A 17,968-nucleotide genomic window follows, 5' to 3' on the forward strand; every position below is an offset into this window, starting at 1 on the left:
TTAAGTGGAACTTTAATCTACTGCTTTGATCCTTTGGTAAACCTTCTTTTCTACAGTAGATGAAGGTCCTCTATTTTATTTCATGCTTGCGATGACCACCATTTCTTAAAGATTAAATGTCTCCCTTTTGTCAATTATTCTTTTTTTCCATTTTCCCCTCAGAACCTGCTGAAAATGGTTCTCCAAAATGGCCTTTCTCGTTCACATCTACCAGAAAGCATTAACTTCCTACAGTGGGGAGTTACACAGAGGAAGTAATACATTAAAAAAAAAAAAAAGCTCTAATTATATGCAATTGCAAAATGAAAGTAGACTGATCTGTATGTGTGTGTTTTATTAACAAATGCTTTTCAGGATCTCAGTGAAAGAAGGAAGTATTTAAATCCAAAGTCTTCCTTCCAGATTTGAAATAAATTGCATTGACTTATTTTGATTACACATTTTCAAGATCTATTTTTAGGATAAAGTTGAAATGTTGAGCCTGCTTTATTCAGCCATTCTTTTCTTCTGACATAAATCCCTTTCAGGATCTCCTAATAGCATCTGCGAGATTTACTATTGACAAAAGCTAAGATATTCCTTTGAAACAGAATCTTACATTTTGATTAAAAAGTGCACAAAGGTTTTAAAATGACGGCTTTAAAAACTGCTACAACGAGCGTTCCTATGAACGATGCATGTTTGATAATGAGGGAAAAACACACATGAATGAGCCAGCACACACAGCTATGGCAAAATAAGGAAAATTTGTAAGTACACAATCGCAGTATCTAGATGTAGGAATACTGTCAAATTGCATTATTCACTTTAAAAAGAATTCAGCAAGTATCTTGGCTCATGCTTAGATGATACAACAGTAAAACTTCCTCTTTCAGTATCTTCAAAGTCACATCTGCTAAAGATATCCTACCCTAATGTATCTGATTTGTGAAAGCCCAAGGTCATGCCCTTCTGATTAGAGATTCTGAGGGGAATAAAACTTGTACTTAAATTATACATATGGCTGTTAACAGATACACTTAAAGCAATGTATTTACACTTCAGCACGTGTGCCTCCAGCTGACTCTTAAGAAGGCAGGAAACAGTTTGGGGGCTTTGAAAAATGCCATAATTCTTGGTGCAAAACAGAGAAGACTCTCTGCAGTGTAATGTTATGTTTTTTTGTTTTTTTTTTTTTTTAAGTTATACTGACATCAGCGCCAAATTGTGATAAAAGGTTGGGAATTGTTACATTCTGGGGAATATTTACTTATATTGTAGCTGCACAAATCATAACCCAAAAGATGTGAAGAGGACCGAATGTTTTGTGACCCAGAGGCGAGCCTGAAGACATAGGAAATAAAATGGATGGGGGTAGCTGAAGGCCTGGCTGGAGTCAGCTGGTTTGCTCCTGGATTTTCTCATACCCGGTCTAAAACTAGGCCACTGAAAGCCACATAGAGGGGAAGGAAAAGAAAGCCCCGAACTCTGGGTGAAAGCAAGCTTGATTTTCTTGCACAGAAACAGCATCGCATTGCGTTCTGCAGTTAAACTTGAGTCCCTCCTCAGTTATTTTGTTTTCTTTTCCACCCTGAGAGTCTTCCCAGCTCCTTCCCTAGAGCAGGTGCCTTGTGGCAGCTGTCAAAGAGCAGGGTGGAGAGACCTTGCGACTTGGGAGACAGGGTCAGATAACCTCTCTCCTTTAGCAGGTGCAAATCAGCTCGCTGCTATTGAAAGAAACACAGTTGGCCAGTTACAATCAGCCGAGGACCCGGCCCTTGGTCTTTTCCCAGGAAACATGAATTTGTGATGCGTGCACGCGTGCACAGGGAGGGGAGTAAGCACGTCACTACCTACAGCCTGCGTATTTGTTAAGTCTGCATACAATCAGAAAAGAAAAAGAGCAAGCATATGAGTCCCTTCATGAAGTAGCGTAGAGAATACCAAACTGCAGTATTAATAACCTCCTGTTATTGAATACTCCATCTGTTCATCATGCCAACTTATCCTCACTTAGAGCACTCCCCTTGTCATAATATTTTGTACCACACTCCCCTCCCTCCTCAGAGCAGCAGCTCCACTTCAGAACTAAACATTTGCCCAGTCGCATAACCCCACCGAGGAAATGGTCTCATTGCCTGTGTCTGTTTACGTTTCTATATAAAAAAACGTAGCTCAGCTCAGATTTCCTTTCTGAATTTTCATTTTCGCTATTAATTTTTTTCTCCCCGAGATGCTTCCATGTCCATATTGCTGTTCACAGACACTGTGCTTGCTGTCTGAGCACGCTCTATCCCTAATGCCTGCTCCTGCTGATACGTTGCCACATGGCAGTGAAGAAAAAAAAAATAAAAATAAATCCCCATTTTCTCCCCAGAGCTTTGATACGTATACATTTCCCTATTTGCTAACACCTATAAACGTCAATAAAGCGGTTAGCCACTTTAAAGCGGTTAAAGCCGAGTTTATTCACGCAACCCCCCCACGAGGCGCTCGGCTAGCTGCTGTCCTAGGGAAGTGTAAGAACTGGGGGCTGTTTGAGGGTTTTTTTTCTCGATGCCCGTGCCCCTTCCCGTGGAGGCAGGAGGAGATGGAGGCCGGTCAGAGGCTGCACCACCACGTCCTGGGAGCCACCTCCCCATCCTGCTGGGTAACCCAGAGGACGAAGGGGAGAGCCCAGCCGGGGCCGAGTCGCCAAGGGCCATCTGTAAGCTAAAAGCAGCGTTTCCTGAAAACAGGGGCTTAGCTTACAGAGGGGGGGGTCCCCAAACCCAGCCCGCCCCCCCCCCCCCCCCCCCAGGCTGAGCCTTCCTCCTTCCCCGGGCCGGGCCCAGCCCGCCCGAGCCGGGCGGTGCCGCGCACACTTTGGTTGGCGGCCGCCGCCGCCGCCGTTTTGGCGGCTCGCGGGTCCCTGTGGCGGGCGGGGCGGGGCGGGGCGGGGCGGGAAGGGGCCCCGCCGCCATCAGTGGTGGTAAGCGGGAGTCATAAGTTCCTGAAGTGACCCATCGATGGTTATTATTAATAATTATTCTTTAATAATTTCATTAAACGATCCATCAATAATAAATATTAAGAATAATTTCCTAAAATGAGCAGTCGAGAAAAATTATTAATAGTTATTAATATTTTCCTAAAACGATCCATAAATAATCATTGTTATTAATAATTACTAATAATGTCCTAAAAGGAGCCATCAATAATAATTAATAACTAATAATAAGTTTCTAAAATGAATAGGGTGACTCATGAGGTTACATTCCGGGGGAACCCTGTTTGTTGTGAGGCGCATCAAGGGGTGAGATGAGTGTATGGGGAGCCCCGGGTCTGCCCTTAAAGACTGAAATGAGCCAAAAAACACCATTTTAGGTTCTGCTGGGACTGTTGGAGAGCTGGGGTGCTGCCATGCTGCAGCACTTTAGTTGTGCAGCTGGTGACATGAGCCACAAGCCTGCAGTGAGCGTGGTGTGTGTGTGTATGACTGGGCCAGGTGGCCCCACTAACTCGTGCCCTGACCCCAGTCTCCATCCCCATCCTGCTTCAGATGACAGGAGCAAGATGCTGGATTTCTGACTTCCACAGGGCCAGGGAAGGGCACATCGATCGCTGGGGATAACCAGCAGACCCTGTGCTATGGGACTCTGGAGCGTCCAGATCCTTTCCTCCAGTGCCTCAATGCTTATAGACAGCACCCAACGTCTCCTTAAGTGCGCACCATATCAAGTGTTTTGTTTTATTTTGTTTTCTGCCCATTTACCATTTTCCCCCAGTACTATGTGAAAAAAGGAACTGTTATCACTTAGGCTCCTGCTATGGCCCTGTGCGGGGTGAGCAAGCAGGCCTGGGGCGAGGTGGTGCGGAGCCTGGCAGGATGAGCGGGTTGTGGTCTGTAATCACTTGTGAGGGGGGAAAAGCCACAGAAAATAACAAACTGAGAGAAGGGCTGATGTTTGGGGAATCTGGGGGGTCGCAGTGAGCATTAACACAGTGTTAATATTGAAAGCAGTGTTAACGTTGGATGCAGTGTTAGTACTGAACGCAGGCTTAAGGTTGAACACAGTGGTAATGTTGAACAGTGTTAACGTTGGACACAGTGATAATATTAAACGCAGTGTTAACATTGGACGCAGTGTTGATATTGAAGGCAGTATTAACATTGAACAGCAGCAGGTATCTCCCACTACAAAAGTTTCAAAGCACCACCAGGGCTGAGGGCTGCCCTCCAAATCCCCCTGCCCGCCCCGCTCTCTTCCCATCCCCTCCACCCTCTGTGCACCAAGAGATCGAGGCGGCGGCGGCGGCGGCGGCGAGCCAGCCAGCCAGCCCCGAGCCTCCGCCGGCTCGGAGGCGGCGAAGCCGTGCGCGTGCGCGCGGCGGGCGCAGGGGGCGGTGCGCGCGGGCGCGGGCGGGCATGCGCGCGGGCGGGCGGGCGCGCGCGCGCCGAGGCGGCGGAGCCGAGGGGCGCCCAGGCAGCGGCCGCCATATGCCGCGGCGGCGCCCGCCTGCCCCCGGCCCAGCCCCAGCCCCGGCACCGGCCTCGGCCCCGGCCCGGCCGTGCCCCCCCCGCGGCCTCTTCCTCCCCCTCCTCTTCCTCCATCTCCTCCTCCTCCGCCCCGCCGCCGCCGCCCGCCCGGGCGCAGCGCTTCAATGGGAAGTTCGCACTTGCTGAACAAGGGCTTGCCGCTGGGTAAGGAGCTCGCCTCGCCCCGGCCTGCCGGACCGCCATCCGGAGCGGGATCCGGAGCGGGATTCGGAGCGGGAACCGGAGCGGGATCCGGATCGGACCGGGGGGTGTGCGGGGAGCGGGGCTGGCCCGGCGGCTGCATCACCGCTGGGAACTTTGCCTGGCCGTGATGGGGTGCCGGGGTAATGGTAGGAAATAAAATAGGAGTTAGTTCTTTCTTTTCAATTGTACTTCTTAATTTTATTTATTTATTTTTAATTTCTTTTTTTTATTATTTTTTATTTTTAACTTTCCTGATTTTAGTTATTTTTTATTTTCTTTTTATTTTTTTAATTTCATCTTTTTATCCTCTTAATTCCATCTTTTCATCCTTTTAATTAATCTTTTCATCTCTTTATCTTCGTCTTTTATTAATGATTTTTTTTAATTTTACCTTTTAAACTTTATCTTTCTATCTTCCTAACGTTACCTCTCTTCTTAATTTTACCTTCTCGAATTAAAACCGGGGTGTGGGGGGGGGGAGAGACGTAAGGTTCCCAACTTGCCCGCCGCTCAAACTCATCCTTTGGAAATTAAAAAAAAAAAAAAAAACAAAAATAGCAGCAGCAGCGGGCTGAACCGCCCCGCTTTCCGCCGACCTGGTGCTCGCCCGTCCCCGCGGCCCTTTCCCAAAACAGGAAGTTTCCGAGCGGCGTTTTTCCCCAGGAAAAAAAAAAAAAAGTGCTCGAGGCCTGCCCGCTGCCACGGTCGCCCGAAATCCGCTGGCGGGTTGCGTGGCCCAGAGGTAAGGTTGTCCTCCGGGCGCTGGGCGTCTCTTCTCCTCCCTTTTCCTCTCCCCTTTTTGTATCTTTTTGTCGCCGTTGAGGCGCTGCCGAAGGCGTTTCGGGGCTGGCGGCTGGTTTTTGGGGTGACGCGGGTGTCGTGCGCGGGGCGAGGTTAGAGCTACGCCCCTGCGCAGGGTGGCCGTGCCTTATTGTGTGAACTCCTGGGGGATTTTTTTGCTTCTCGCAGACCTGAGACAATGTCGAGCCTGTTTATAAACATTATCGTTCTGTAAGCAAATGATGCCGCGGGAAGGCTGCGAAGCGGAGAGCGGGCTTGTTTACCGTGCTGATACCCTTCACTCTGCTCTGCTGCTTTGTTTCCCTCTTAAACATTAAATTCAAAAGTCAGCTTTTGACCGATGGCACCGAGCAGGACAGGGTAACTGTAGAAAAACCCTTGTTATCAGCGGTGGTTTTCAAAATTTCACCTGTTGTAAACCTAAATTAAACAATCGGACGTCACGCTATATTTTAATAACTGCTGTGCTTATCGGGAAGAATGTTTGCTTTTAGGCCATGGCGGAGCAGCTTGAGATAATCATCCCTGTAGCCTCGCTGAAAATAATGAGGCCTAATAAACCCGAGCGAGTGTGTACTTTTTACCCGGTGAATTAAAATCAGCTCTGATATTTGCGGTGTACGCGTGCGTTTCGAGTGCATCGCGCCGATTTCCTTCTCCGGGGTCTTAGGAGATGTAAATAGTCTTATTTAGCATTCCAGCCCCATGGCAAGTAGCCTGATGCCCCATTAAAATGTTTTGAATCTCGTCATTGTGTCCCCGTAGGAAGGGAACGAGAAAGCACAAAGAAAAATAAAATTCGTATGTAAATAATTTCTGCCGTGGGTCGAAAGCTCATTAATCAGAGCTTTAAATATTTTTTTTTTGTCTTTGTAAATAAAGAAGGTTAAAGAGCTCATTATCAAGTAGACCATGCTAGGAGGGAGATAATTGTCCAGCGCATCTCTTTGTTCTATATTCATATCTGTTTTATCTATTTTTAGCTGTGCGATAGTCAAGCAGGCATGTAAAATTAGCAGCCCAAAGTGCTAACTTTAGTGTATTTCATGCTGCTGCTCTTTATTGACCCCCTCCTCCCCCAAAGGCAGCCAGATTTCACTATTTGAATGCCGTGGCGTTTGGCAAATAATACCCTCTTTGGTTTATTACCGTGTCAACCATTCGGGGAGAGAGCTGGTAACAAAATACTTTGCCCACGTGCAATTCTCCAGTGTATTTCAAAACAAAACGAAGCAGACAGCCCCCCCTGCCCTCGGCCTGCCGGTTTTCCAGTGCGAATGAGAGAGAAATAGGTGGTTGTGAGGTGGCTGCGATGCCTCGATGGGCAGGAGAGGCCAGTTAGAGGGCTGAACCTTCCCTCGCTTTGGTCAGAGACGTGAAATAATGTCAGCGAGGCGAAGGGAGTTTGTGTGTGTGTGTGTGTGTGTTTGGGCGTAAATGGGAGCAGCGTGCGTGGTGTGTTCGCTGTCCTGCTGGGAGCAGCCCCCACCCCCAGGGCAGAGTCCGCGTTTCTCCATCAAGCGATGCGTTATTTTATGGCTGGATCGGCGAACGAAGTCGTCACAGCCCCCCCCAAGTTGCCGTAGTCAAGCTCAGCGGAGGAGCGTAGTCAATGAAAGCGCTGTTGGAAATGAAACTGCTCCAACCACCTTTGTGAATTTCTCAGCTCAGCGTTGTCATGTGCAGTTAGAGGAGCTGGAGCGTGCAGCTCCCGAGCGCACAATGAACTACTTGTAAAAAGCTCATCCTCGTAAATACTGTGCATGGGATGATGCTTTATCATAACGCGGAGCTCCTGATAGCGTGACAAAACAAATGACAAGTGTCCCGACGTTCGTCAGTTTGGTTAGCTCTTGACTCGTCCTTCTGTATCATAAAGATAAATGGCATCTGCTCTTTGTTAAAAACGCGCGATGCTTCAATTTACTAATCTCCCCGGTCCTGAGAGTTATAGTTTTATTTACAATGTAAACAGAGCGGTCACAGCGCGTAGCCAGAAGTGTGATCCCAGAGATTAGGGCCGGGCTGGGTACTGGAGAAGTGTTATCGAGCAGATACAGGAGCGCGCTCGCCAGCGTCGGGAAGGGTAAAGTCAATCCCTCTTCACTGAAGGAAGAACATCTCCCCCAGTTCGGTGGCTAGTCCCTTCTGGGGACAAAATCCACATTACCCCCAAGGTATCTGTCGGTGTGAATGCCATAAAATTGGAAAAAAAAAAATAATAAATCACTTATTTTGCCAGAAAATAGTTTGAACGGCGATAAGTGTCTGGAAGGGCACGGATTTAAATGTCTCGAGTGAAGAGGACTGGGAAGCAACACGATCTGTACTTTGCTGACTGAAATACAACACTTACTCAAAGCCGTGCAAATACTCGGGGCCACAATTGCTCGTTGCCATTTTGTCGTCCCGTACCCGCGATGAATTTCTCATCGCTGCGTTTCTCCAAAGTATCGGGGAGGCTGGCTGCTCGTCTGTGTGCTAGAGACCCGCGTTTAAGAGTACGAGATTCAGGTTTTTGCCTCCCAGGCCAGCTGGGAGCACTGATGAGGTGATACTCTCCAGCATGTGTCAAGCTTTCAAATCCCCGAGCAGTTGGCAGCGTAGCAGCATAGCAGCCTCAGCTGAGGCTCCCTAACCTTCTGGCCCCGTAATTACTTATTTAGTGAGGGAGTGGAGATGGAGTTACACGTTTAATACGTGTGCTAAAATTCAAGGTGAGGATACAAGTTGTACTACACGGCCCTTTAGCCTTAGTCCCTCTGCCGCACGCACTTCTTCACTCCCAGACAGCGTGGAAAGGGATTTACAGCCTTGGGAGATGGAAGCTCCCAGCTGTGTTTTTGGATTTCTTTCTCCCCCGCTGCCATAGGAGCAAAGATGACGATTGATTTGAACCTTTGCGTTGATCAGGACAAGACTGCAAACGTTCATTAGAGAGAAATGTAAAATTCCCGTTTCCAGCTGCAGAACCGTAACGCGCTGCTCCCTCTCGGCATTTCTCCGGGAGGACTAGGGGAGCGCAGCAGCCTCCACTCGTGGTGGGCGTGCTGGGATCTCCGAGCTGCGATTACCATCGGATCTCTTCCAGCGCCCGGTAATCCTCAGCCCGTCTTCCCGAATGATTAACGTGCTCAGCAGCGCTTTGGGAACGTGAGCGCATCCGAGCGCTGGCTGTCTCAGGCTGATGGACGACCCCATGCGGCAGCGCTGCGGGCAGGGGGAGGCAGAGCCAGTGCCTCAAATTGTTTGGGGTGCGAAAAAGCTGCCAGTCCTTGGATCACACCGCTTTTTAGGCACTTGCGGGGCACTGCTCCTCGTCCTGCTTTGGTTTGCTGGTTGGAATGAGCACCAAAAACTTTGAATTGCTTTTGAACCCGACCAGAGAGCTGCCTGGTTCCTCAAGGAGTTAGAGACAGTCCTCAACGAGGACAGGGAGCAAACCTCCCGAGGCACGACTGAATGCCCGATAAAAGGAAATCACCCAGAAGGAACAACTGTATGGTAGATGGATAGGTTAATTACTTTTTGATGTGCAAAACATAACATACTTATGTTTGCCGTAGTAGAGCAAGAATTTAATTTTTGAGGAAGATGATTATAAATTAACTTCTGGGAAATATTTTCATTTCATCTCAAACGTATTACGCTTCCTGTGTTACTATTCCATTTGCTAATTATCCAGTTTGTGTCTAATCAACCTAATTGAAAATTGACATTGTTTGATTGTTATTATTTTTTTTTCTTTGAACTAAATGTTCCTATGCTACAGTGGGTTTCATCTTGGTGTTTATTTCGGACGATCATTGCTTATCTCTGCACTTTCATCTTTTCATCCCGTTCTCAGGGGGCTTTGGAGGGATTTCCTTGCCGTGTACCTGCCAGTGCAGCCGGCCCGAGGGGCTTCTCTACAGACAGCAGAAAAAGCAGATGGTAGGGCAGGGGGCAATCGTTTGGAGTAGTTGTAAAACCGAGGCTTTTTAGTAGAAAGCTCTCATTTCCATCCCGTGTGAAGGCATTCGGTATTAAAACACGAGGTAGTGCGATTGTGCAATTTCACTTCACGTTTGCTGTGAGGCATATTTTGGGAGTTGTATTTACAGGTCAGTGGACGTCCCTTATCCGTGCCCAAATCACAGTCGGCGAGTTGTGTCACCACCGGCAAAGTTACAGAGGGCTGGGATGGAAGGAGCCCGGGCCTTGTGGCCCCGTGTGCCCGAGCTCAGTTACCCGTCCTCTCCCTTCGGTCCCTTCAGAGCAGTTGTGATGCCAGCCCACCGCAAGGAAGGAAGCAGACGAGTTCCTTACTGGGCTTGAGCTGCAGCTCCAGGCTCCTGCAGTCCAAATTCCTCACTTCTGGTTGTGCACCAACCCATCCTCAGCAGCCCCGATATTGTTTCACAGATCGCATCTGGCGCTGCCGTACACACCCCACGATAGGAGCGGTGAGAGGCGCACCCAGCAGGATCTGTCAGGTCCCTGCCGTTGATCCACGCGTAACCATTTCGCTGCCTTTAAAGCAAGCGTGGCTTTTGCCACCTTCGACGCTCGGCTGGGACGTGACCTTCAGAGACGAGAAGTGTCTGTGGCTGGCAAACCGCGCAGGGACAGTCCGGCGTGCTACGTGTGGGCCTGAACGCCGCTGCCTGGTGCAAAAAGGTCGTGGGCCCCCGTCTGCTTCGGGTGGTCAGAGCCGAGCCTAACCATAGGCGAGGGAGGTGCTGGTTTAGCGCAGATGAGGGCTCTGCTTTCTGTTCTGTTCATGTCAGAGCCTTGGGAAGCTGGGCTGGCGGGTGTTGCTGCTGCAACATGAGGGGTTGTGCCTCTCTCCTACCCTCCAAAATGCTATCCGTAGCGATTAGCCCACGGCTGCTTTCTGATGACAGCAGGAATGGCAAATCCAACTCTCCAAGGCTCTCCCGCTGTGTTCCCGTTGACCTGTGTTCCTTTCCTGAGGCAGGAGCCTGCACCATAAAGCCTGTACCTGGCCACGTAGAGGAAAAGTGCTCTCCTGCATCCCACCTGGCCGGTGTGCCGGGCGGTCAGAAGGCGGCCAGGAGAGGAGCAGCACTGCAGGGTATTGCCATCATCTTCCACTGCATGCACTTCTTTGCTTTGCAGACTGCCCTCGTAGCCCCTGGGTGAGTCAGAAACTGGGTAATCCAGCCCAAAGGGAGCTGCAGGCAGCAGTGTGCTGATCCACAGGGGGGCTTGCAGGTTGGGAGCACTGCCCCCAGCCCTTCTCATCCGTGCACCCCAACAGAGGTGCCGCTGGGGGCTGCCCTCCCCTCTCTCTTCCTTCCCACTGCCTTTAATTTACAGTCACAAAGTTTCTCTTGGCTGCTTCAAGAGTTTTACCCAGATACGAATTTGCAGACTGAGGCGCTGATTTTTAAGCCAAACCATCCAGAATTACCGCTGCTTCTCCCGTATTTGCAGCACGGCGTTCTCAGTCTCGTACAGAAAACGCGTGGCTTAGCAGAAACAGTGGTGTGGAGCCCTTGGTCGGAATTCCCAGATGAGTCAAATTTCATTAGATGGTTGCAGCCAGCTTGTCTCTTGCTGAGTACGTAGCTTTACTCTTTGCAGAGTCATGCAGGACAAAAATGTTTAGCAGAGATAACCACAAGCCAGGCTCCAAACTCTTAAACTGATATTTAAATATTTTTTCTCTTTAATGTGTTGTAGCAGATATGTTAAGCTGTTTATTTTCAACCGGATAATGAGCGTTTTCACATTTGTGGTCTACCAACCATCTTAATGCGTGTCTGGTGCTTCACTGAATAGTATTAATGTGTATCACAGCCTTTCTCATGTTGTTGATTTTCCCGTTCGTATAATCAGCATTACTGAGAGAAGGGATCTTCAGTAATCGTGCTGTATGTGTGAGTTCCCATGCTGCCTGGAACTGGCTAGCCACGTCCTCACAATGTACTGTTTCCTGGGTGAGAAAGAGCGTGGAGGTGCTGGCCAGAGCCTCTGCAGCATTTTAGGTTTGATTTTTACATCCTTGCCGAGTTCTCTCCTGCGTGCTAAAAGCGGACCTCTGCTAGCGGAGCTCCTTTTTTAAACTGCCTTGTGTCAAGCTTTCTTTCACTTCTGCTGCAGGGTTTTGGTGTGGAAAGTCTCGTTCGTTTAGGCTTGTTTACGTGAGCTTTTGGGATGCTTCAAGATGAAAAAGTAGCATCTATTTCCATTATCTCCAGTTGTTTGCACCAAAAAGTCTTACTACCTTCACCCTCAGTCACGATTTGTCATTAATACTGCAATCGCTTTATTCATAGGTTCTGTCAAACTTTGGTTGATTTGTTTTCAGCTCCCGTGAGTCGTCACTGCCTGTGTGAGTTGTGTTGAATTTCCAGACAGTTCTTCATGTGGGACCTTCTCTTGTTATCCTAAAACTAAAGCAGCCTCCTGCATTTGCCATGGTAGAGTCTGGTGGGCAGCAGCGTAGCCACCAAAGCCCTGCTCCTTTGTGATCTTCGGCCTCAGCTCGGCTAGGCAGTGGATTTTTATTTATTTTTTTTTACAAGCAAAAGCAACATCTAAGAAAATAACTTTTTATCTGTGTAGAGCTGGATGTATTTTAGCCACGCCAGTCTAGATAAAAAGAATGTCTTGCATTTTTTAAAAGCTTGTGGGAGGAGGCTCACAATAGAGGCTCCATTGTGCTCTTAGTACTGAGAGTACAGGAAATCACAAATTAGCTATGACGAGAGTATTGCAGGGGAGTTTTAAGTTTACTTAATTCCCATAGTATTGTATGGTTTTGAAAGGGTTTCACAATGCATTATTGCCTTTCGGGTTTAGTTGTGTATGTTGTTTGTATTTGGCAGTCCTCTGTTCAAGGCTTTCTCTTACCATGTCTTTGTTCATGTTTTGAATCCTTGAATCCAGATGACTTTCCTTCTTACTGTAAATACGGAGGCATACAAATACACTTGGTATTTATCTCATGACCACCCTGCAGCCATCTAAAATTTAAATCTAGCATTATGTATTCAGCAGTGAGAAAGAGCTCCTTAGAGCAAGCGATAAGAAAGGATTTTAAGTAGGAATCTGGAGAACAGAAAGCTGCAGGCGCAACTTTTCCTCTCCTAGCAGAATTTGATTTTTGATCCTGCGGGATGTCGAGTCATTCCACTTCCAACTCATATCGAAGGGAACTGGAAGGGGCTTGCAAATCCATAGGCTCCTGGCTGCATCCTACGTACTGAGCCAAAGTTACTGCAGGATAACCCTATATGTTGTCCAAAGATTGCTTGCAACTGAGGAACAAGTTCTGTCTCTCAGTTGAGAGAATTATGATTATGAGGGCTCTTCACGACCATGAATCTTCTTTTCCTAGTTGAGTGAATAAAAAAATTTTACAATACAGTGTATTTTACTAAGCTGGTATGTTAGAAACTAAAGTACGATGTGTACTATTACTTTATTTTGCCTTTGTTTCGATGACTTTGCTAGGATCGTTGCTCCAGACTTGTTTGTCTGCCTGTTAAATTTTTTTGTGATTTTTCTGAGCTTTGTAGCTCAAAAAAACAATCTGTTGACAAAATTAATGCTCATGTTCTAAAAGAAAAATATTTTCTTACAACCACAAAAATGAAAGAAAAAAATCAAGAAACAGAAAATGAATTTTTTTTTACCTGTCTTAGGGATACCATCATATAGAAATGATGAAGTTTTCGAAGTGTGCAATTCTAGCAGGTATTGAAATGAGGGTGTTTTTTGTGCAGGAATAAAAAGGGCCTCAGAAATCATCTAATTCTCTCTCAGACTTTCAAAGAGAATTAGTAAAGATTAGTTTTCATATTAGAAGACTAATTCAAAAAGAACATTAAACAGGGATTATTTTTATAAATAGTAAATAACCTCCTGTCATATCTAAGGGTTCTTTGATCACAAAAATGCATAGTGAAAGAAGCAGTTCATGAATACGCCTTATGATACCTGGGAAACTGCTCACATTTAATTAAGTGCAATTTTAAATCAAGTTAGTTAAGCTAGTGCATGCCTGTTTGAACTCTTTCACATTTGCATTAGGATGCTTAGGAATCGGGGAAGCCAAATCAGAAGGTGGTACTCTGCAATGACTTATATTGGGTGTTTGTGTTCTGGTGTCCGAGCATGCTTTAGTGTGAGTACAGCTCCTGGGGGGGGATTTGTACCTCTTTATATAGGGAACTTAATTGAAGCACTTATATTAGGAAATTAATAACCCATATGGGAACTGAATTGCCTTCTCCAACTCCTTAGCTTCATTTTTTCCCCCTTTGGTTATAGAAGTTTAGCATTGCTCAAAATCTTGGGTGGGTAGTGAATAAGATGAAGTGTGAACTTCTTGACTTTAAGGGGAAATTTGGTCAAATTACTGACTGGAGGACTGGAAGAGAGGGGAACAGAGGCAGCACTGCTAGCAAGCGTGTAGGTGACAACAGTGTGGCCTGGCTGGTCCTGGGGCTCTTCTGTCACTTGTGCGTAGCCTGCTGTGCGTTACATGCAGGTAACTGGTGACCTTACTTGTGAAAGCACTCTGAGATCTGGTGAAAATGCCGAATTCGAGATCGATTCTCTTACTAATGGTGCTCTGAGTCGGTGCTTGGTAGATGTTGTTGTGTCTTGCTTACTTACAGGTGAAGGGTTTGGGAGGCGAGGCAGTGTGCTTTCAGTTGTGGCCTGAATTAAAGTACATGCACGTAGGAAAAGACAGCCTGTGGCTTGACGGAACACAGCTCCGTACAAAACATGCTGCTGTGATTGAAAGCCTTGTTTTTTCAAATTAAAAATGTACTTTCCGCTACTAAAGCTCCTTCTCTTTAAATAAAGAAAAACAAACAGAAAAAAAAGCCCCGTACCCAAAGCATCATCTGTATTTGAATTGGGAAGCTGTATTTTGCCAATTAGCTTGACAGGACACGCATGCAAAGAAACCAGCAAAACACTGCTAAGTGCTGAGACTGCAGCTATGCTGTGCCCTGAAACACTTGTGCTAGCACCGAGTACTCCCGACCCTGCAGAGATACGAAGGTTTGGAGCAGAGACATGACTGCGAGCTATTTTTACTTAACAGTTGAACTTTGGAAGAGAAGAAGTAAGGGATAATTTCTTTCAGTTGGAGTTTGCACGTTGTGTGACTATTAAAAACTTCAAGACGACTGCTGAGTAAAGACAGCTCCTTGAAGTGCCAGATGGAAAAGAGCAAGAGAACTGCCTGCTGTTTGACACAGAAAGGGGATTTTCGCAAGCCTTGTTTTGGGGTCTTCCCCCAGCCTGCCCTGTTGGTGTGCCAGGCTCTTTGCTGTGCTACAGTTTCTGTCATGGGGGCCCATCCAGACATGAGATAAGTAGCCCCCTCATTAATTACATGACAGAATACTGACTTCAAACAGCATCTTCATCACTCAAACAGCAGCACCATCACTTCATTCAGCAGGTCTGCATCACGGCTCCATGCTGCTGGGATCAGCACGGCTTTGTTCCAGTTCCTGCTCGCCTTGTCCAGTAAGTGCTCTTACGGGCACGGCAAACATTTCTGCTATTCTAGAAATGCTCTGGCTTTTTTGAAAGCTGTCGTGGTTTGTGAAATACGAGTCTGACTGTTTGGTTTGGACGGGAGACCCCTTAATTTATTCTTTCGCAGGGTAGCCGGTCGCGTTATTACATCCATTTTATATGGATTTCGTTCAATGCCTATGTTTATACATAGCTGGGAATAATTGGAAAATGTGAAAAATGCGGAGTATCCTTCAGTTGGCTAAAATTTGAAAAAAGGGCGTTTTTTTTTTTTTCCCTGCCGGCAGCTGGAAGGCAGCCAGGTGAAAGTTAACATTCCCACAATACCTTTTTTTCTGTGGGCTAATGGGCAAGTTCAGGGCAGCGTTCTTGCAGGTGGCTGGATAAACACCGGGCCGGCCAAGGCTGTGGCACGGCTATTGCTGAGCGTGGAAGCGTTGCTGTTTGCCCTCGCGGTTGTTGCTTTGTTGACGATTTTATGTCATTATTGTTTTCCTGTTTATATTTAAATAATATGTTATTTAACAGGGAGCTGCTGAGGAGAGCCCGGCGGAGGCCCCTGAGCTGCTGCAGGGCCTGGGGCGCCTCTGCTGTGAGGAGAGGCCGAGGGGAGAGGCGGTCGGGGGGGTCCCACCAATGTCCCTAAACACAGAGCCCTGGCACAGGGTGCCCAGAGCCTGGGGGGGCTCCTTGGGGATCTCCAGGAGCCGCCTGGATGTGGGGCTGGGCCCCCTGCTCGGGGTGGCCCTGCTGGGGCAGGGCTCGGAGCAGAAGGCCCCAGAGGCCCCTGCCAGCCTCGGCCATGCCCTGGCTCTGTGGAGTCCTGTTCTGTTACCATTTAGGATATCGCCCGAGGCAGCGCTGTATGAAAAATCACCATAATCCAGAGATGACCTCATGCGTGGTAGTGAAACGAGGCAGCGAGTACAAAACTAACTTTCAGAAGCTTTCAAAAGCTTAGTAGAGAGGCGTCTGTACAGCAGTAGTGTCTTTCTGACAGTGGCTGGAAAGAGGTGAAGGGGTGAGAAGCAGATCTGCCCTTTCATCTTGCTCAGCTTTGGGCACCCCTGGTCCTTCAGTAGGAGCAGGCGTGGAGCTGGGTGTGCAGCTGGCAGCTCTGGCTGGCTCCCAGCTTGCAGTCGCCACTACTGCTTCGAGCATTGGTAACTTTTATAATCTTAAAGCCTCATCGGATTTTATAAATACATTTTTTGCTTGTCAGAATTCACATCTTTGTACTTCCAAAGTCGCTAAGCAGTTTATGTACTGCAAAAAGTACTGCAAAGTGCATAACTTTGCATACATAGTTTGATCTATGAAGAATATTCAGTGCTTTAAGTATTTGTGCGATTTATTTTCTTTTTGATTCCTAAATAGCAGTGCATTGTGTACTGCCTCAAAGTAATAGTGTACTCTTGAAGTGCAGGAATAGTGGCCTTTCCACCCAGGTGAATGATCATTTTTGAGCTACTGCAAAAACTGTAGTAAGGCTGGGTGGCTTAGCTGTGGCCATCTAGGGGCAGTTTGGGGAAAAGGGAGTCAGAAATGTGCAGAATTTTGGAGCTGCTAAATGTCTATAGCTTTATTGGGCTGTCATATAAACGTTGTTATTATTAAAAATCATCTAAGTCATTTAAGATCTTTTCAGCTTAATCCTTTTCTACAAGAACGCCTTTTTGCCTTTGAAGGGCAATTTTCCTAGAAAATTGAAGGTTTTTTATTATTGATGCTTGTTTAAAAGGGTAGCAAGTGAGTGTCACATCTAAAAGTTCCATTTTTACTGAGTTCTGAATTGACAAAAGAAGAAAGTCACCGGTGAAACTCGATCTTTTGTGCTTTCTGGATAGGTTGCGACAAGGCCATGTAATTATCCTCCTTCGTTCACTGATGTCCCTGAGGTCCTTATGCTCACCGAAGCTAGTAAATGAACGTGAAGTTCATTATATGTAGATTTTCCATTTTTCCATGCAGTGTGTAGGCCCATTGTCGTGTAGTCTGTACGGTCACATAATTATGGAATCACTAGGATCAGTATAACCACTTGTAATGTTCCATTCTCTTATTCAAAATACAGCAAAACAGTAAAATACAAGTGCACTAAGATGTATTAATGGTGGGATTTCCAGCTCTCTGATCTGTGACCACAATTTTTCATCAGTTTTAAACCTCTAATGCCTCTTAATATGTTTTCAGGAACTGAGTAGGAAGAAAAGCACTGTTGCTTACTTGTTTAAAATATAGACATATTAAGAAACAGAAATCTATTGTCCTGTCTTCAATTTGTATTCATTTAGAACGCAGGTTTTATGGACCTTTTAGCAGGAGATTATTTATTTCTCTACGTTGTAAAGAACAAATACTTGAACTGCTGGTTTTATTGGACATAAATGCCAGTATCTTGGAACTGGCTATATTTAGATACATAGCATCCTTTTCTATTTAACATTTCCTTGCCTCCTTGCATAAAGTAAGTCTGGTTATTCCACACACACAGAGAGATACATATATACGTGTGTGGACTACGTGCTCCCTAATTTTCAGCACAAACTTCAAACTTGTTTTTTGCTGTAGCACGAAGTGGTAGCATCCTTTCATCATCTAAGAAACCAAACTCCTCCATACACGTAAAATGTATTAATTACGTCAGATATGTATGTTCACATCAGTGTGTGAGCTGCTTGGGTGCAGATGAGTATCTGCTCGCTCCCAATGCTCTCGGTTTTGCAGCTAACCCTCAAGCAGCGGGCTGCCTTACCCTGCAAGCAGCTCTGCTGCCTGATTGCAGAACCCCAGTGCAACTCCGTGTGAATAGGGAACAAAAAGCAAGACCTTAGATGAAGACAAAAAATAAAATCCTAATGAAAGATGTGCACTGAATAGTAACTTGCGCTTTCATGTCTACCAACTGTGAAACCTCTAAGAATTGCTACTGTTGTGCGAGTGTTCCCTCCT

The 17,968-nt window shown here is 46.7% G+C and overlaps 1 protein-coding gene across 16 annotated transcripts in view; it reads left to right on the top strand.

Moving 5' to 3' along the window:
• CTBP1 (C-terminal binding protein 1) overlaps positions 1–17,968 on the top strand; it is a 234,963-nt gene that overhangs the window by 162,767 nt on the left and 54,228 nt on the right. For 3 of the 16 annotated variants that reach the window (XM_035547164.2, XM_035547165.2, XM_050710300.1), the window contains exon 1: positions 4,428–4,663. The exons of 10 other annotated variants lie outside the window; for them this stretch is intronic. In XM_035547164.2, the coding sequence (XP_035403057.1) occupies positions 4,624–4,663 (40 nt within the window). In that variant the 5' untranslated portion in view covers positions 4,428–4,623. Of the gene's footprint in view, positions 1–4,427; positions 4,664–17,968 lie in introns of those variants that run through there. 3 more of the 16 variants (XM_035547171.2, XM_035547166.2, XM_035547168.2) reach the window with 3 other exon arrangements.

The sequence above is a fragment of the Cygnus atratus genome, chromosome 4 (genome assembly GCF_013377495.2).
Source record: "Cygnus atratus isolate AKBS03 ecotype Queensland, Australia chromosome 4, CAtr_DNAZoo_HiC_assembly, whole genome shotgun sequence".
NCBI lineage: Eukaryota > Metazoa > Chordata > Aves > Anseriformes > Anatidae > Cygnus > Cygnus atratus.